At 28.3% G+C, this 21,654-nt stretch overlaps 2 protein-coding genes across 2 annotated transcripts; both read left to right on the top strand.

The window, feature by feature from the left end:
• Window positions 1-1,542: 1,542 nt before the first annotated feature.
• Window positions 1,543-9,526, top strand: LOC114193715 (cellulose synthase-like protein E6). The gene is made up of 8 exons (XM_028083615.2): window positions 1,543-1,900; window positions 6,803-7,127; window positions 7,227-7,367; window positions 7,440-7,571; window positions 7,669-7,881; window positions 7,982-8,203; window positions 8,286-8,633; window positions 8,718-9,526. The coding sequence occupies exons 1-8, from the start codon at window positions 1,614-1,616 to the stop codon at window positions 9,261-9,263; spliced, it is 2,214 nt and encodes a 737-aa protein (XP_027939416.1). The 5' UTR covers window positions 1,543-1,613; the 3' UTR covers window positions 9,264-9,526.
• Window positions 9,527-13,445: 3,919 nt separating this feature from the next.
• LOC114195242 (cellulose synthase-like protein E1) lies at window positions 13,446-16,897 on the top strand. Its single transcript, XM_028085641.1, has 8 exons — window positions 13,446-13,741; window positions 13,846-14,170; window positions 14,275-14,412; window positions 14,536-14,670; window positions 15,108-15,320; window positions 15,460-15,687; window positions 15,772-16,119; window positions 16,190-16,897. The coding sequence occupies exons 1-8, from the start codon at window positions 13,470-13,472 to the stop codon at window positions 16,739-16,741; spliced, it is 2,211 nt and encodes a 736-aa protein (XP_027941442.1). The 5' UTR covers window positions 13,446-13,469; the 3' UTR covers window positions 16,742-16,897.
• The last annotated feature ends 4,757 nt before the right edge of the window (window positions 16,898-21,654 follow it).

Here is a 21,654-nt window from a genome sequence, read left to right as displayed (position 1 = left end):
AAAAAAGTTAAAAAATTTAGCATTAGGAATTAAAGTATATATCCTATTAAAACACCATGTTTGTCTGCACATAAAGACAAAGAAAAAGATAAGGAAGAAACCTAAACGTTTGAAACTGTTCCTTTGTGACGAAGAAGAAGATAACTTTTTATTTGGAGGCCAACACCTATCTTTTTGCAGCTAAAAACAAATACTCTCACTCTGTATAATGAATTGACATTATTTCTTTATAAAATTAAAAAAGATATATAAGAAGAGTGATACTTTATAATTTTTATCCTACCTCAAATTTATTAACATAGTTAATTTTAATAAATACTTTTGAAGCATGGTTAACTTTAAAACTCTTTAACATGCAAATAAAGAAATTAAGGAAAAAATTTGTGTTTAAATTATCTTTATACTCTAAATTGTACAAGAATAATAAATTAATGCTTTTATTATATATTTTTTGGTTAAACATATATTTACTTAAATTTAACAAAATTTGTTTATAAGAGTAACTACACATATCTATAAGGTTGGAAAACCAAATTGAACTAAAGGTTTTTATGAGAGATTAATTCAAATTTTCACTAAAAATTGAAAGTTAAGACACAAAATCATATTTAATCTTATATTTTTTCCTAAAAATTAATTTAAAATATTAATACTTATATTATTATATTCTTAAAATAATTTGTTGGGTAATCATTTTGTTTGTATTTAGAAATGACAAAAATATTCGCATTCACGAATATTTACACAGATAGTTAGTATCTGCGGATAGCGGGTATTTTAATACCAGTTTATAAACAGGTCGGGTGCGAGTATCATATTACCGTAATCGCAGGTACATGTTATCCGAAAAAAATTAAAATTAAAATGTAATTTATATTTTATTAAGTTAAATTTAATTAAAATTTATATTTTATTTAACTAAAATTAAAATTTAATTTATATTTAATTTAACTAAAATTAAAATTTAATTTATATTTAATTTAATTTATATATTTTTGTAATTTTATTTAATTTTAATTTATAAAATTTATAAAATATTTTTTTAAAAATTCACATGTATGCGGGTATTTCTCGAGTATCCGCCGATTCTAACAAAATCTACGGATATTTTTTAAACTGGTACCTCGCAAGTAAACGAACGGGTAGTGGGTGAATTTTGTTTTTTTAGATTGGGTTACGGGTAGGTATTATTTGTGTCCGACTCGATCTTGTCATCTCTAAGTGTAAATATAATGAAAATTTAAGTAAATTTAATTAAGTTGTTATTATAAATTTTTGATATTGAATTTGCAATTATTCAAGTTTTTCATTTAATTGAGTTGATGAGATTATTACCATAAAATAAGGATGAGAAAAGAAAGGGCAGAGCTCAATTTTATTATCCCATACTCATTCTTTAATAAAAAAAAAAATCAGACACATTTTCATCTCCATATTTTAGGAATATATAATTATTATAATTACACCACTATCTTTTTCTCCAATCAGCAAACGTAACATGTCTATATCTTCCCTTCAACCTCATGTTGTCTACCTTCTCTTCAACACAAAACAACACTTCATCACAGAGAGAGAGAGAGAGAGAGAGAGAGAGAGAGAGAGAAAGAAAGAGAATGAGAGAAGAAGGAGTAAGAGAAGATGAATCTGGTGTTAGTTTGTTTGAGACAAAGGAAGCAAGATTCCGAGGATTGTACAAGGTATTCGCAGCAACAATATTTGGCGCTATTTGTTTGATCTGGGTTTACAGAGTGGTGAACATGGGAAGAATCGAAAGAGGAAGATGGTGTTGGATGAGTGTTATGGTCTCTGAGTTTGGTTTTGGATTCTACTGGATCATCACTCAATCTGTTCGATGGAGAATACTCTACCACACTCCTTTCAAACACATCCTCTTAAACAGGTCACACCTACTTTTTCTTCTTCTTCTCTTTTCAGTAACCACTTCCAACATTTTCACAGAAAAGAAAACCTAACTTTAACATTTTTAACCTCACTTTTACTAACTTCATTAATACTTTACTTTTTCTTTTAAACTTTAACGGATATTCATTTTAACATAACAAAATTTAGTATAAGATTTAAATATGTTTATTTTTCTTTAACTTTATACGAAATCTGACATTAGTCTTTTTTAAAATATAAAACTAATTTAGTATTTGTCTTTGTAGATGTATAAATTGATTATTTTAATTAAATTTTATTAAGTTTATTTGACATTTTAAACGCATTTCATAATTGTATTTTAGTTGTTTACACTCTTTAACATATTTTCGCTTCGATATTAATTCAAATACTATCACGCATTTAAAATGTTAAATAAATTTAACAAAATTTGGTTGAAAAAAAGATTAAATCCACACATTTCTAAAATTAAGAGATTGAATTGGATTAAAATTTTGAGGAGAGACTAATTACAATTTTTAGTTAAGAGACCAAAAATATATTTAACCTTTTATTATAATAAGAGAAAGAAAAATATAACATTTATCCTTTATTTCTTAATTTATAAATTTAATTTTTTCTCTGAACTTCGTTATATATTAATATTAATTTTTTCTTTCGTAAAATACGAAGAGTTAATATAAATCAAATACATGCTTATTTTTATAAAATATTAGCAAAATTTAAGTAAAATTATTAAAATCACCTTTTCTTTAAGATTATAAATATTTTTTATTATGTTGAAAAAATATATCAATACTTATTATACTAAACCAAATATTTACTTAAACCCTAAATTTGAAAGATTAAAATCAGTTTTGAGTTGATTTTTCTAATTTAGCATACTATCATAACATATATATTTTTTAAAATGAATTGATAAAACCTGATTAACTATAAATTTAAAAGAATAAAAATATAATTAAACTATTTTTCATTGCATCATTCATCGTATTTATCAATTTCTTTTTTTTCGTCATCCCTCATTTTAAAGTTGAGATGTAGGTCAATATTCATTTTAAACACTGGCTTGGCTTTTATGATGCAATTAATAGTAACTGAACTATTTGTAACTATACGTGTATATTTTATTTTAAAAAAAGTTAATCTTGTGGGGCAACTACCCCCAAAGTCTACCAAGTGCAGCGATAATTAAATAAGGCTTAAATAGTTTGGTCATAGTTTTGGTTGACTTTTTTCACTTTGGTCCTATTTTTTAAATTGTTTTCAATTTGGTCCTATTTTTCGTTATACTTTTTCAATCAACTCCTTTCCGTTAACTCCGTCTAAATTGTTAACGGATGTGAACAGTAACTGCCACGTGTCATTTTGTGATTTTTTTGATTTTTTTTAATTTTTTTTTTAATTTTTTTAAATTTTTTTAAATTTTTTTATTTAAAAAAAATGTACACGTGTCAAGCTCATATTATGCCACGTGTCACAATTAGATTTTTATATTCAATTTGGTCCTATTATTCGTTATCTGTTTTCAATTTGGTCCTATTTTTTTTTTTTAAAATTTAACATTTTTGTTCCTCTCCAAATTGAGACAAAATTTAATTTGTATATATTAAAATGCATATTTTTGTTAAATATTTTAATTTAGAATTAAATTTAGTTTAAAATTAAAACGAAAAAAAGCAATAACACCATTAATTTAAAATTTTAAGAGGTTAAAAATATTTAATTTTAAACCAACTCTAATTTTAAATTAAAAATATTTAATAAAAATATGTATTTTAATAAGAATATTCATATAACATTTATATACAAATTATATTTTGTCTTTGGAGAGGAACAAAAATACTAAATTTTTTTAAAAAAACTAGGACCAAATTGAAAACAGATAACGAATAATAGGACCAAATTGAATATAAAAATCTAATTCTGACACGTGGTATGATATTAGCTTGATACGTGGATTTTTTTTAATTAAAAAAAATTAAAAAATCAAAATAAAAAAAATGACACGTGGCATAATATGAGCTTGACACGTGAACATTTTTTTTAAAATAAAAAAATTTTAAAAAAATTTTAAAAAAAATTTAAAAAATCAAAAAAATCACAAAATGACACGTGACAGTTACTGTTCACATCCGTTAATGATTTAGACGGAGTTAACGGAAAGGAGTTGATTGAAAAAATATAACGAAAAGTAGGACCAAATTGAAAACAATTTAAAAAATAGGACCAAAGTGAAAAAAGTCGACCAAAACTATGACCAAATGACTATTTAAGCCATTAAATAAAAAAGAAAGTTGAAAAATAGATTAAAAAATATATAAAAGAAAACTACCCTTTGAAATTGGGAATTGCCAAGATCTGAGCTTAATCACATAAGACACTGACACCACTCTCAACTCAAAACCTTAAGGCAATGGGTTTAGGTTTATGGGTCTTTATTCTTATATAGTGCTCTACTTTCTCATTTCTGGTCAATGTGGGACTTAGACTTGTTAGGAATCCAAGTGTGAGTCTAAGTCCCACATTGACCAGAATTGAGAAAATAGAGCACTATATAAGTATAAAGACCCGTAAACCCATTGCCTTAAGGTTTTGGGTTGAGAGTGGTGTCAGTGTCTTATGTGGTTAGGCTCAGATCTCATTGGTGTTGTTCTCCCCAGTGAAACCCCCTCTGTAAAACCTGACAAGTGGTATCAGAGCCGATGGTTAATACCGGCTCAGACGAGTGCAGTACCAGTATGGTCCTAGTAAAGCGTGTCCCGTTAAGAATAACGGCGGTACAAAAAAGGGCAGAAAAGGAGTACTCGTGGTTGGGAATGCTTCCGCTGGAGGGGGAGTGTACCAATGTGGTTGAAGGGACTCACCCTTGAGGGGGGAGATTGTTAGGAATCCAAGTGTGAGTCTAAGTCCCACATTGACCAGAATTGAGAAAATAGAGCACTATATAAGTATAAAGACCCATAAACCCATTGCCTTAAGGTTTTGGGTTGAGAGTGGTGTCAGTGTCTTATGTGGTTAGGCTCAGATCTCATTGGTGTTGTTTTCTCCAGTGAAACCCCCTCTGTAAAACCTAACAAGACTCACACTTGTATTCCTAACAATCTCCCCCTACAAACCACGAGTACTCCTTTTCTGTACCGCCGTTATTCTTAACGAGACACGCTTTACCTGGAACCCTTACCTGGGACTCTTGTCAGGAAGACTTTTGATACTAGGACCATAGGACCATACTGCACTCAGTACAAACCACGAGTACTCCTTTTCTGTACCGCCGTTATTCTTAACGGGACACGCTTTACCTGGAACCCTTACCTGGGACTCTTGTCAGGAAGACTTTCGATACTAGGACCATAGGACCATACTGCACTCGTCTGAGCCGGTTTTTAACCATCGGCTCTGATACCACTTGTCAGGTTTTTACAGAGGGGGTTTCACTGGGGAGAACAACACCAATGAGATCTGAGCTTAACCACATAAGATACTGACACCACTCTCAATCCAAAACCTTAAGACAATGAGTTTATGGGTCTTGATTCTTATATAGTGCTCTACTTTCGCATTTCTAGTCAATGTGAGACTTAGACTCACTTGTATTCCTAACAAGTTGCAACCATCACAGTCTGGTAATTATAGTTCTAGATCAATACTATTTTATTTTTCTCTTTCCTTTTCTAATTAAAAAAAGGAATAATAATATTTTGATTTATTTTTAATCCCATCACCTTTATCATTAAAAATAAATTAAAAAAATAAGTAATTAAAAAATTATTGAAAGAAAAAATTAAAAATAAGTAAAAATATATATTATATATATATTTTTTTTTCTTTCTCTCCATTTTTAAGAATGTCCTTTCAAGAGAGGATATGAACCAGACAAAAAGTCTACTTTTTTTTTTTTTTTCAATTTAAAACTCTTTCGACAAAGAGAACAAACAAATTGCTGATTCACTAGACCCCATCTAAGAGAAGGTTAATGTAGCACTCAGTTTCAACAATACTTTACACTATTCCAAAATTATTTACACCTTAAACCAATTACCAAATAGCTTGAAAACAACGAATCACTACTAATCCACCATTATTGTTCATATTTATTTATAGCTAAGAGAATTATAAAATATATGAGATCATGAATCTTAACCAATAATTTAAAAAAAATAAAATTATATTTTTAAATTAAACATAATTTTATTGTTTATTAAACATAAAATTATCAACAGTTAACTTTTTACCAAACTTCTCTACTATATATTATCTTTATTTTACAGATAAATAAATAGTATAAAACAAGTGCCAAGCTATTTAATCACCAAAAACACTAATTTCTACTCCTCTCAAAGAAAAAGCTTTGAAATGATATAGATATTATTTTAAATTGAGTGAAAAACATGAAAACATGATCATGGTTTCTATTTTCTAAATATATAATTGTTTTTAATATATTTAACCAAAATGGTGTCTAGTCTTGTGTCTTTTCTTGTTTTTATTTGTCTTTTTTAGGTTAGAAAATGGACCACTTAAGACTATTATGCATCAAATTTAAGAGATAAAGTTAAAAAGGGAAATTAAATCATCAATAAATCGGATGCCAAAAAGTCAGAAAGAGTGAACTCCCAAGCAACACGATCGCATATACATGCTTCTATGCATTATTGGAGCGATACAATTATCAAAGATGAAGAATTTAATATAAATAAAATGAATATATATATATATATATATATATATATATATAAATTTATTATCTCAAAGTTTGAATATTTTTCATAAATTACAAATTAAGTTATATGTTTCGCATTCTACCATTTCTCGTTTATCATCACTTATTTATGGATTGTTGGGAGTAAAATGACAAAGTAGTAAAAAAATGAACTTTTTGCAAATTTTTTTTTGAAAGATACGGTGAGGAGAATTTACCAGCGGTGGACATTTTTGTATGCACGGCGGATCCAAAACTGGAGCCTCCATGCATGGTGATGAACACAGTGTTATCAGCAATGGCATACAATTATCCTGCAAATAAATTGAACGTGTATCTCTCTGACGATGGAGGCTCTGAGTTAACATTCTATGCCCTCTTTAAGGCCTCCATTTTCTCCAAACATTGGTTACCCTTTTGTAGAAGATTCAATGTTGAACCTAGGTCCCCAGAAATCTTCTTTGCTCAACCCCAAAATTCCAGCACTAGCACCGAGTATCACAAAGCATGCTTACATATCAAGGTAAACCAAGTTGTTTTTACTGTTATGCTGTGTTGAAAGTCTTACATTAATTATAAAGAGACCAATTTACAATAGTCCAAACCTGTACGTGTGTGTCAGAAATTGTACGAGGAAATGAAAAGTGAGATTGAATCAGCCGTAGCAAAGGGAGAGCTTCCGGAGAATGTGAGGAATGAACACAGAGGATTCTCAGAATGGAACCCAAAAACGACAAAGCAGGATCACCAGTCTATCGTGCAGGTATGAACATTATTATTTTTCTGAGAAAACATGAAGAACATTTTGGTTAATATTTGTTCATGGTCATGTTAGATTATAGTGGATGGAACAGACAGAAATAGTGTGGATGAAGATGGATTTGTACTTCCAACAGTGGTATACGTGGCACGAGAGAAACGACCCAACCATCCTCATCACTTCAAAGCTGGTGCTGTTAATGCACTGGTGAGTGATTAAATCACTAACTATATGTGAGAATACAAAAAAGAGAGAGTTCTCTATTATATTTGCTTCAATGTTGATCGTAGGTTTTGTTGTGCAGATAAGAGTATCATCCGAAATAAGCAACGCCCCATTCATTCTCAACCTGGACTGTGACATGTACTCCAATAATGCAGACACAATTCAAGAAATACTATGTTTTTTCCTCGACGAGACAAAAGGACAAGACATCGCATATGTACAATTTCCACAAAGCTACAATAACATCACCAAAAATGACCACTATGGAAATTCTTATCTTGTAAGCGCTAAGGTAATAAAATACTTAGAACATTAACTTAACATGGTGCATGTAGTCACACAAAAAGATGAACTAACTAACTATCGAGTCTGATTTTCTGATACAATTAAAGTATGAGTTAGCTGGCATATGCGGATTTGGAGCAGCCTTGTTCTGTGGAACAGGATGCTTACATCGAAGAGAAAGTCTTTCAGGATCTCACTTGAAAGATTACAAGGTAAACTGGGAGAAGAAGCCTAAAAGAAACAATGACAGAACAATTGATGAAGTGAATGAAGCATCAAAGGCTCTTGCAACTTGCACCTATGAGGAGGGGACACAATGGGGGAAGGAGGTACGTGTGTATGTTTTTGCTTTCTAGATTTAAATCTAAAAGCATTCTATAGTATATTAATTAATACTTGTGAATGTTGCAGATGGGATTAGTGTATGGTATTCCTGTAGAAGACATTGCAACTGGCCTTGTAATCTCGTGTAGGGGTTGGAAATCTATTCATTACAACCCAGAAAGAAAGGCATTTGTGGGTATAGCTCCAACAACCTTGGATGTAGCGTGTCTTCAGCATATGAGGTGGTCGGAAGGCATGTTCCAAGTTTTCTTCTCCAAGTATTGCCCTTTCATTTATGGGCATGGGAAGATACACTTGGGTGTTCAAATGGGATATTGCAATTACCTCTTGTGGGCTCCTATGTCCTTGCCCACTCTTTGTTATGCCATTGTTCTTCCCATTTCCTTGTTTCATGGCATTCCGTTGTTCCCAAAGGTTGTCGTCTCGTCGTTGGAATATAAATTTTGTTTCTTTCTTTGATTTTGTTGCACTCATTTGCTCTCCTTCGCGTTTTTGCAGCTTTCAAGCATCTGGGTCATTCCATTTGCGTATGCATTTCTTGCTACCTATGGCTATAGCTTGTGTGAGTATTTGAGTTGTGGATCCACGATAAAGGGGTGGTGGAATTTGCAGAGGATAAAGTTCATCCACAGAGTCACCTCTTATCTCTTTGGTTTCATCGACACCATGAGGAAGCAACTAGGATTGTCACAGACAAACTTTGTGATCACTGATAAAGTGGTAACTGAGGATGTTCGGAATAGATACGAGCAAGGAATCATTGAGTTTGGAGGCTCCTCAATCATGTTGACCATATTAGCAACAGTGGCTTTGCTGAACCTTTTTGGTGTGGTTGGAGGAATCACGAGGGTTGTAATGGCAGAATTGAGGTGGAGCCAATTGATGGTGCAGATCACAGTGAGTTTATTGGTGGTGATGATGAATTTAGCGGTATATGAAGCACTTTTCATTCGTACTGATAAAGGCTGCATATCATCCTCGATTATGCTCAAGTCCATTGTCGTGGCTTCTTTAGCATGTTACCTAGGAGCTTTCATTTGCTAGTGTCAAAGAGTCAAAGTGCAATGAATAAGGTGTGGTTCATTAATTACCCGAAAATGATATTTTCACTGCTAAATTTTGACAACTTTTTCTTACCACATGAGGTATTATTTTTTAAGTGATTTTAAAATATTAAGAATGAGAAAATGGAAAAATAAAAATCACTTAGGAGATGTCACCTAAAGTTATAAAAAGTTGTCAAAATTTAGTCAAAAAATTATTTTCCTTACTTACCCAATTATACAACGAATTTGGATTGATTTTTATTTGTGTTATTTCTTTATTATGTCTTATAATACATTAATTATCATTAATTTTAACGTTTTAAAATATATTAAAAAGATATTTAAAATATTAATATAATGTTCAATAAAAAACAATACCAAACAAAACCAATAAAGGATCTAGACTCTTGTACAACTGAATTAAGGCTAAGTTTGAGTTCTACTTAGTAAATTCAAAATTTAATATGTTTTAATTGAATTTATACTCTAATTTTTGTGTTAATTAGGTTATATATATATTATTTTGTTTTGTTATTTTATTTATTTATATTTATCTACGTACACTTCATATGTTAAAGTAATATAATTAATTAATATAAAATTAATTATTGACATTTATTATTATTTTTTGTTGTAAACGTATTCAACTAAGGAATATATTTGTCAGAGTCATTAATCAGACTTCTTGTCATTAACGAAACAATATTATAGTCTCGTCATTTTACATTAATAATAATATTAATCATAATCTCACATTTCTTTTTAAGATAAATAAATAAGACATGAGATAATATATCATTTATATGACTTAGCAAACAGAAAAAATAAATAATAAAAAAAATGTACTTATAGAACATTTAATAAAAATTCAATTAAGTATATGCAATTAATAATACATTAATTCGTAATTAGTTATTACTTTGACTTTTAAGTATATGCAATACTTATCTTAGCGTTATTTGAACATATATGTAGCCACTATTAGTTCATGTGTACTGGCCATTGAGGATTTCAAATATTTGATTTAAAATGCAAAATTCAACATTACCGTTTTCCTATAGTTTTGTTTTTTCTATCCTGCCTTATGTAATTTGATGGAAAAACTGTAAACGTAAAATTTGTATATGAAATATTATTATGAATTTTAGTTATTAAAATTTGTGATGAATAGGCACAATAACATTCTAATTATTGTTATTGATTAACCAAAAAAAAAAATTAAAAATTGTCTTTCTAAATATCTTTATTATCTTCTTTCTTCTTCTTCTTTTTTTCTTTTTTCAGAAAATGAGTTTCACCGTGACTCCTATGTGGCTTATTCACGATAGTATTTAACACTTTTTTTTTTTGTAACAATTCCTTAATTACATTTATTAAAAATATTACTATAGACAATGTCAACATAATATGTTAGTGATGACTGTAACTCATTATATAGTATATTTTTAAAAGAATTAAATATTAGTATGTTTTAAAACACAATTTTGCTATTTTTTTTCATTAATCACCCTTTAAATTTTTTAAGCAAATAATATTTTATCCCTACTATAACTCATTTTAAACACCAAATAACTAATCTAAAATTAATAAGATTATAGACTGTTTTTTCAAAAATTATAATTAAGAATTTCATTTACTAAATATTAATGTTAACATCACTGTTTCATAAATAATAAAAAATAGCATTTAAATTAATTTTTTTAAATAGTAGTATTTGTTAAAGTTGATTTTAAATTAAAAAAAAGTTATAAATGAATTTTATAAAAAAGGAAAAAGTAAATTTTTTAACAACATATTTAAGCTTTTTCTATTGTATTTTTCCTTTATTTATATATTGATTATTATTATTATAGTTACAAAAGTAAAGTGTTTATGTGATATTCCTCTCTTCATATGAATTCATCCAATTAAGGTATTGAAGAGGCGATAGCATCCATGTGCAACAAAATATTGTTCTATTTATGTTAATATAATAACTTTAACAGATCTATTAGGTTAAATACTTTTACACAATTTTGTTTGATTCACACCAAATAATAAAAAGTTATAAAAGACTATTAAATGAGATGTGTTACCTTTCTGATTTTAAAGGACTAATGTTTAATTTTTCTTTATGGAACCAAAGAGTTTATTTTTCTTCATTTTCCAAATGTCTTAACTTAAATTCAAAACTGTCTATATTCATTCTAGGAATCCAATTAAAAGATTACAAATGTCGAAGATATAATAATAATCTTTTAATTTAAAAACTTAATTGAAATTCTAAATATTCAGGATTTTCTATATTAAACTCAGGATTAAATATGTTTTTATCATTTAACTTTCAGTAAATCTTGAAATTAATTTATTTCAAAATTTTGGACCAATTTAGTCCTTCATATTTTGAAATATGTAGATTTAATCCTTTTAATCAAATTTTGTTAAGTTTATTTGACATTTCATACATGTTTCATAATAGTATTTGACAACATTAAATAAAAAATATGTTAAACAGTATAAACAACTCATACAATCCTAAAATGCGTACGAAACATCAAATAAACTTAATAAAATTTGATTAAAATGACTAAATTCACGTATTTCGAAAGATAAAATACTAAATTGGTCCAAAATTTTAAAATGAATTAATTCCAAAATTTACTAAAAACATATTTAAATCTTAAACTTACTTTTATATTAGTTGTGTTTTATTATATTAAAAGTTAGACATAGATAAGTTTTATTTATGTATTATTCAATTTTTTGTCATGCGAATCATTCACCTAAGTCTCTCTTCTTCATGCTACCACCCACACTCACCTTTTTCACCAATTCCCACACAAACATTCTTTCTCGATCGTCACTATAACAATCGGTCAACACAGCTTTTCAAAATCACTAACTTCTTCCCTTTTTTTCTCTTCACATGTAACTACACAACCATCTCTTTGTTTTTCTGCTTTCTTAATCGCACCATGTTTTTGCCATAAATGGAATAGAAAGTCATATTCAGATCGATGGTTGGGTGTAAATAGCTACCCAGCTAAGGTGGTAGTTTAAAACCATACACTCGTATAAATTAATATTTTATTCAAATAATAATATTTTATTAAAAAAATTAGTATCAAAAGATAGTTATTTGAGAAGGATGGTGTCAAAGTAACTTTTTTCAAATACAAAATAGTCTATTACATGTCAAATCATCTTGACACCTTATATAATATTTTATTGAATTAAATCTTCACATTATACATATAACATGTATTTTTGTCAACTTATATTACTTATCCAAGATTAATGAACACATCCTCCACGTCTTCTAAAATCAAGCGAACATATTCATTTTAGTTAATGGACTACTCATTTTTGTCTACTAAGATACACCGTCTTAAGGAGCTATAAGAGATTATTTACTTAAAGGAACCATTTTGTATACGGTCCAGTCAGATACATATCAGACCTACAGGACGACATGTACTCGACTTGACCGACTAACTCAATTTAACCTAATTATTCTAAACAAAATTAACATGAAATTACATAATTTATTATGATAAATGGGTAATTAAGTTAGCTAACTAAAGTTTAATTAAGTAAGTCCATCGATCTTAGTATAAAAAATATATTTTACGAAATATATGCATTAGTTTTTATTTTAACATCTAACCCGTATCTCAATTTGATATTGAAATGTCTTTTGTAATCTCATTCACGTCAATTCAAGACCTATAGGATGATATACCTGCAAAATGAAGATCGTGGACCCTCACTTAAAACCAGTAATTCTCATAAAAGTATGTGTAATGAGTTGATTAACATGACAATTAATTAACCCGTTTCGCATTTTATCATCAAACTTCATTCTTTTCTTAATGATAAGTCATATATATATATATATATATATATATATATATATATATATATATATATATATATATATATATATTACGTAAAGAAAAAAGTTCCAAAATGACATGGGTTGTTAATGGATCAGTTACCTACTATTCCAAAATGACATGTGATGTTAATGGATCAGTTACCTATCTACATCACCGTAACCAATGATCGGAGGAAACTTTTTATTTTAAGAATACACTGAACATAGAAGATTAGATTGAAATTTTAATAATTCATGACAGATCCTCGTTTGAGGCTATATAAGAAAGAGAATTAACTCAACTCCACATGCACAACAAGAAGACAGAGGAGTGAGTTAGAAGGTGCAATGGGGAGTGGTGAACAGCACTCATTGTTCGAGACTAGGAAAGACAGAGCAAGACACATTCGAAGGCTCTATGCTGTCTCTTTGTTTGTGGCCATATGTTTTGTCTGGGCATTCAGACTCACCCACATACCCGCAAAAGGAGAAGCTGCCCACTGGGCATGGCTTGGTTTGTTTCTTGCAGAACTTTGGTCTGGCATCTATTGGGTCTTTTATCAAGCCCTCCGCTGGAACATGATCTTCAGAACAACCTTTCCCAACACACTTTCTCAAAGGTTCGTCTTTTCCACCTTTACTTCACAACACAACTCATCATTTTGTGGTTGAGTTCTCACTATAATAAAGAGTACGTGTTTGTGTGTGCGTTTGAATTTGGCAGATATGAGAGCAGGTTGCCGGGAGTGGATATCTTTGTGTTTACGGCGGATGCAGCGGTGGAACCACCGTTGCTGGTGATTAACACGGTGTTATCCTTGATGGCTTATGACTATCCACCTCAGAAGTTGAGCGTGTATCTCTCAGATGATGGGGGTTCAGAGATAACCTTTTATGCTCTTTTAGAGGCTTCTTCCTTTGCCAAACATTGGGTCCCATTCTGCAAGATATTTAAGGTGGAACCTAGGTCACCTGCTGCCTTTTTCAACAATCCTGCATCAACAAAATCAGAAGATCATAACTATGTCAAACACTTGGCAACCATCCATGTATGCAACTGTTCATCGTCACTTCTCTTTGTACTTTCATCAAGAATTTTCAAGACTCTGTATATTCCTTCTCACAAAGATATCTACTTGCGTTTTATTTGCAGAAACTGTATGAAGAGATGAAAAGGCGAGTAGAAGATGCAACCAAGTTGGGTGTACCCAGTGAAGCACGCTCAAAGCATAATGGGTTTTCGCAGTGGGACTCGTATTCATCTTCACGTGATCACGACACTATCCTTCAAGTACATTAACTTTCTGAAACTATGTGTTCGAGAGAATTGCATATTACATTACATATAGCTTTAAAACAATGTTTTCGATTGTCCAATAACTTTGATACATGTTTGGTGTTTTTATTTTTTCAGATTCTTCTGCATAAAAACGACTGGCATGGGTCAAAGGATGTGGATGGGTGTATTTTGCCAACCTTGGTGTATATGGCTCGTGAAAAGAGACCTCAGTATCACACCCACTACAAAGCTGGAGCTATAAATTCATTGGTAGTATAAATTGCAACCCTTTCATTTGTTAAAGTCAATTAATTATGCTATGAAAACCTACCAAGTTATAAATATTTGCAAGGAACTTAATTATATATATTTACCTAAAACAACCAAATAGAAACTTAGTTCTACTTCTAGTTAGGTATAAAAACTTATTTTATCCACCCAATGAATCTCAGGGTTGAAACTTTGTTTGGTACTATGAAAGAAATAGGAAACAAGTAATATGACGTTATTATTTACAAATCATATAGAATAATAATGTTTTTCCAACCATTATTTTAATAATTACTTGATAATATGTTATCATAAAAATGTCAATATTCAATATCTGCACAGTTTGCCTAATGATGTGGGTCAGTAACCTTTTACGAATCATGTGGGTCAGTCCTTGCGCATTGAATATGACATAATTTTCTTTGACCTAAATGTAGTTAAGAATATCTTCAACGATCAGCAGAGGAAAAATCATTCTATTTCTGGATTGTGACATGTACTCAACCAATTCACAATCAGTGAGAGATGTTCTATGTTTTTTCATGGATGAACGTAAAGGCCAAAGAATTGGTTATGTGCAACTGCCACAATATTTTGACAACATTGGTAAGAATGATCTATATGGGAATGCTCTATCAGAAACTATGCAGGTGAGTTAGATCTTTTTTGAATGAACATAATTTCAGCGAGAATCATCATACGCAGTAATTTCTTTACTTCAGGAATAAAAAAACAACTGTTATATATCATATATATTAATTAATTTCACACTATCTCTATCACTTGAAGATACACCTCCATGGCGAAGATGGTTTGGGTGGCCCTTTGTGCATTGGAACCTGTTGCTTTTTCAGAAGAGATGCTCTCTGTGGGAAGAAGTTTAATGATCAAGAAGAAAAAAATTGCAATGATGACAGCGAGAAAGAAGTGGTTGAAGTAAACATGCAAAAACTAGAAGAAGAAGCAAAGGCTTTAGCAAGTTGCACCTATGAGAAAAATACTCTGTGGGGGAAAAAGGTGATTTTTATTCATCTCTTTTTCTACTTTCTACAATCACTATAATTAAGTACACTGACATATATATAATTTCTGTTAATGCAGATTGGTCAAGTATATGGATGTCTTGTGGAGGATGTGATAACAGGGTTTCGGATACACTCACAGGGATGGAAATCAGTGTGTTACAATCCTCAAAAAAAGTGTTTTTTAGGTGTTGCACCAACCAACTTGCTTCATACACTTGTTCAACAGAAGAGATGGGCGCAAGGTGACTTACAAATTTTGTTGTCGGAGTTCAGACCAACATGGTACGGTGATGGAAAGATCAATTTATCCCTACTATTGGGATATGAGTACACTATGTGTTTTTCAACCATTTCCTTGCCTATACTATATTACTCCATCATCCCTTCACTATATCTCCTTAAGGGCATTCCCTTGTTTCCAAAGGTAACATTTTCTCATTAAAAAGTCACAGATTTGAAGTTTCTTTTGTTTCTGACGTATGTGGTTTGAACAGATGTCGAGTTCATGGTTGATACCATTCGCATATGTCATTGTCGGAGAAACTATCTATAGTTTGGTTGAAAGCTTGAGTATGGGAGGATCAATCCGAGGTTGGTGGAATGCTGTAAGAATGTGGTTGTACTTGAAAACAAGTGCCTTTTTCTTTGCCTTCGTAGATGGCATGTTGGGATTCTTCGGACATTCAAATTCATCCTTTGTAGTCACATCAAAGACCATAGAAGATGGTGCTGCACAGCGTTACGAGAAAGAGATGATGGAGTTTGGAACCTCTTCTCCTTATTTCACTGTTCTGGCAACACTTGCATTGCTCAATCTGTTCTGTTTGCTTTCAACTTTAAACGATTTGGTCCTTGCCAAAAGTGCTTTTTCTGGAGAGAAAATGGCGTTGCAAGTTCTTGTGTGTGGAGTTTTGGTGTTCATCAATTTTCCCATTTACGAAGCCATTTTTTTGAGGAAAGATAAGGGTAGAATGCCAGCATCTGTTTCTGTTAAGTCTATTGCATTGGCTTTCACTGCATGTGTCTTCTTCAAACTGTTGAAGTGAGTAATAAATTGATGCAGTTTTTGCTTCTTCTGTATATCATGTGATGCCAAGCATGGCTGCAGTTACAGATCATTATTTTCGAACAGTGTTTATCTTAGCATTCAAATAAGTGTAGTACTTTGTTATCGAATAAATGTTTATTTCCTTATTCTTTCATACCTGCAACTTGAACAACACCACAAACACACTTCTCCCCATAATCTACACAGCACCAAATCAAAGACAACAAAAGAGATACGAAGAATACAAAGAATACGAGAACGAGAATTTTGGTAGAAATTTGCTTGTTCTGTAAAACTAGAATTTTTCGTATTATATGAAATTTTTATCATAAATTTGTTACAAAATTTCATAAGAAAATATTTTTTTATAAATTTTAATTCACGGATAATTTTTTCAGTAATTATTTTTTACAAAGTTATAAAATTTACAAATACTTTTTACAAAAATTTGTGCGAAAAACATTATGTATAAAATATTTTGTAAGAGAAATTAGTAATAAATTATTATAAATCATTATTCATAACAAAATTTCTAAATATTTTAAATAAAGATGAAAAAAAATCATAGTAAATATTTGTTTTTTTCGTAATGCATGTGAGGCACAATCCATTTATAACTTCTTAATCATTAACATTCTTTAAAGAAAATAAATCAATATTGTTAACATTTAGGTTGATCCCAAATTTCAAATGAGAAATTAAAATATTTAATTTTATTCTATGTTGATAAGTATTACTAAATAACTTTCACTATTAAAAGAATCCATAAAATATAATTATAAATTTTGTTATGAAAATAAATTTGTAAGAAATTGTTGTCAATCTTTTTACAAAATATTTTATATATATTTTTTACATAGGAAATATTTATAAATTTTACAATTTTATAGAAAATAGTTATTTATGAATTAATTATCTAAAAATTAAGATTCTTAGAAAAAAAAAAAAAATCTTGCAAATTTTTTTTAACAAATTGCAGAAAGAATTTCTTGTATATGAGAATTTTTAATACTTAGTTAGTGTTTGTAAAAAAGACACTGGATATCGAAAAAAATTACAATTTTTCAACTTAAAATTCAAATCTCTATCACGTGGCCATGTTTTGCACTCCATAACTATGTTAGAAAAGTAAAGAGGAAAAATGTAGTAGTAAAGATCATTGTGATATATATAAGTCATTCTGAAGAATGCCAAGAACCAACACAAGTAAATGTTAGATACAAATTAAAGAAGTGAGAAATATTATCAGATATCGACTGTAAAACGTATGCAATATTAGTTTTTCTTATCTATTTACCATTGAAATAATTTTGATATTTTAATTTTTGTTGTTTGTTTCTACAAGTAAATTAAGGTGAAAACCAAATAGTTTGATATGCAATTTTTTTTTTCATTAATTCTATATTTGATTAATTAGCCTATTTATAAATATATAAGTTTTAACTAATTTGAGTTTTTTTTTTCTCTGGTCCTATTTTTTTGTTAGATGATTCATTTTATCCCTTTTCAAATTCACTAATAAACATATTAATTTTTTTCTAAAAATATATAATAACTATTTTTAACACAAATAATTTATTTTTAATTGATGATGTTCAAAATTAAAATATGATTTAAAAATATATATAATAATTATTTTAATAACAACTTTCTTTATAACTAAATATGTTATATTATTAGTGTTTATAATTTTTTTCTATAATTTCAGAATAATTTCTTTTAAAGTATCATATCCAAACAATCTAATAATTAATTTTAATTAAAAAAGTGTGTTTTATAATGGTAAGCATTAATTTGACGTTTTTACTAAAATCATTTTCCTTAAAAGCACGTATTTTCAAGTTAAACAAACTCATTCATTATCACTTTGATCGTAGTAGGTGAGTTTTTAAAAAATGATATAATATTATTTTATATAAAAAAATAAAAGAAACTTAACAAATACTTTGTAGATAGAAAAAAATATCACTTAATTATATTTCAACTGAGTTTCTAATAAATTATTATGATCTATTGAGTCTTAAAAATTTAAAATTTTTCAATTGAGTCTCTCCGATTATGGTGCTGTTAATTTTGTGATATGTTGTTATCCTTCTTGTGGGTACACAATATAATATTTTGTTAGGAGAGTCCATAATAACAAGATCTTATCCAAATATGTATTGTAATTAATGAAAATTGTTTATAAATTTAATTAAAATTATAAAATAAAAACTACAAAAATATAAAATATGTAACTACAAAATTATGAAATGCAAAATTATAAAATTAACAAATTACAAAATTAAAAATATATAATTTCATAATTATAAAATTATAAAATATACAATTATATAATCATAAAAATATAAAATTACAAAATTATCAAATTACAAAATTATCAAATTATGAAATTATAAACTTATCAAATTGAAAAATTTTAATTTTGATTTTTTTTGTAATTTTATAATTTTATATTTCATAATTTATAGTTATATATTTAATATTTTTATAATATATATATATATATATATATTAAATTTATAATTATAATTAAATTTAAAATCAATTTCCGGTAAATATAATAAATATGTGGTAAATATTTCTCATCATAGTTTCATAATTTCTTATAACAAAATAGTATATTAAGACATTTAAGGAAGACGACTGTACAAAATAAATTTCACATCACAAAATTAAAAAAAAAACATTTAAATACAGAAACTCAATTCAAAAGTTCTAAAATATCAATGACTTAATAAACCATAATAATTTATCGAAGACTCAACTAAAAATTTTAAAATTTATCATATATTCAAAAAATAGTTAATAAAAAATGAGGTTTCACTTGTCAAACATAACTTTACACGTACTTATATTTATCGCATGAAAATGAAAATGCTAGCTTGGTCACTCTCATTCTTACCCTACTAATGCAATAGCAGACTGGTCCTTAATAATTTAAACATATTCATTACTGTTTAAGGCGTTTGTGTTATTTCTAATGAAGTTTCAAATTATTATGCCATTTATAGTTGTTTTATTTAATATATATATATATATATATATTTATTTATGTGAGTATAGTTTATTCATTATAATTTTTTTTTCTTCATAAAATAAGTACGTTAAAATATTATTTTTATATTCAAATCTAAAAAATAGACAGATAAAAATAAATATTTTTGTTGAAAAATCGAAAACTGAAAAGAAATATAGAAGTATCTTTTAAACCCTGAGATGATCTCTTCCCCACGGCATTTCACCTACCCTACCCCCACCATATAGCCTCCGTCCCGACCTTTATCAATATAAAAATTAATTGCCAAGTAAAATGCTTCAATATTTAGTTACTTTAATATATATAATATGACATGAAAATAAGTATTTCAAAAAATAATTAAGAAATAAAAGATCAAATCAATATAAATAAAATAATAACAAATAAAATTTGCGACATAATTTTATTGATTTAAAAAAAATCTATTTACAAAATTTATTCAATTTTAATTATTGATGAAAATATTGTTGATTGAGTCTATCACTTAAATTTATCTGTAAATTATAATTTTTATTATCAACAAAAATATTTATTAGTAACATTCGTAGATGAAATCTATTAATAATTTTATTTATTATCGATAAATATTTTTGTCAATAAATTTAATCGATGAAATAGTATCAAAGTTTCTGTTTTGAATGTTGTGAAAAATAGATTGATAATATAATTCTTTTAAAAATTTGTTAATAAACTCATCATTGTTTGAATTTTACAAAAAATTGTTGATAAATTCATCGATAATGCAATTTTTTAAAATTTATTAGTTAATTGAGTGTTGATTTTCTTGCTAAATTTAACAAGATATTTGTTATAAATTAATTGAAGATGAGTGAAAAAAGAAGGAGGAAGATAATGAGGAGAAGAAGGAGAAAAAAGAAGAAGTGACAATGACAGCGTGGTGACTATAGTAGTTACAAAGGTGAAAATAGAGGTAGAGTTGGTGGTACCGCAATGGAGGAAAAATAAGAGAAGATAGAGGATGAGTAGGAGGATAAACTGACAAACAAGATAGCAATAGATGTGAGATGGAGGAGGAGGACGAGACAAAGAAATAAACAAAGAATCAAAAAATGAGAAAAATGAAGATAAAAAGAAAAATCGAATTGTAATATTTACTTATATGTATTTAGTTGAGATTAAAATTCATTGGTAATTATTTACAAATATTTTGTACTTATTTGTAAAATTTATCAAAAAACATTTTACTAATTAATCTTTTACAAAGGTAATTTTAATTTATTGATATATTTTTACAATTACCAATAAATTTTATCCGTAGATAAATTTTCCTTTTTTTCTATTAAGTTATTTTCCTATTGTAACGTAATCTTAATATAGTTTCATCCATCCATTTAAGAAATAAATTCAAAAGAAATTCTAGAATGGTTACTTATTATACATACGTATATAGGAATGTTATGTAGAGTCATTATATATATTTGCTGGCTATTTTGGAGTGAGTATGCAAGTTGATTCTTTTGACACCCATTAAAAGATATTTTTAGTCTACAGAAAGAATGGGTGGGACTACCGAAAAGGAAATTTCCATACATGGTTTGTTTTTTGTCAATGATTTTATTACGATCAGTGACTTTCTCATACACAGGACACCCTTTAACTCTGTAAATGAAAGCACCTTTCGACAATTCTTATTTCTTTTACATCACATCACAACACTTGTCATTATTATTTCAATAATTTCACATAATATTTTAATTCTAAATATACCCTTCATCGTATTCTTTTCATCACTAAACTAACCTTAAAAAGATCATTTAAACACAGTTATCTGAAAACGTAAGTTAACTTAAATAAATTTAGTTATTTCCTATTATCCGCTTTAAGTCTAGAACACCATCACAATTTCACAC

The sequence above is a fragment of the Vigna unguiculata genome, chromosome 8 (assembly GCF_037176805.1).
Source record: "Vigna unguiculata cultivar grain cowpea cultivar isolate G323 ecotype 2 chromosome 8, ASM3717680v1, whole genome shotgun sequence".
Classification (NCBI taxonomy): Eukaryota; Viridiplantae; Streptophyta; class Magnoliopsida; order Fabales; family Fabaceae; genus Vigna; species Vigna unguiculata.
The sequence above is the reverse complement of the archived record's forward strand: the minus strand, read 5'-3'. Positions and strand labels throughout refer to the sequence as shown.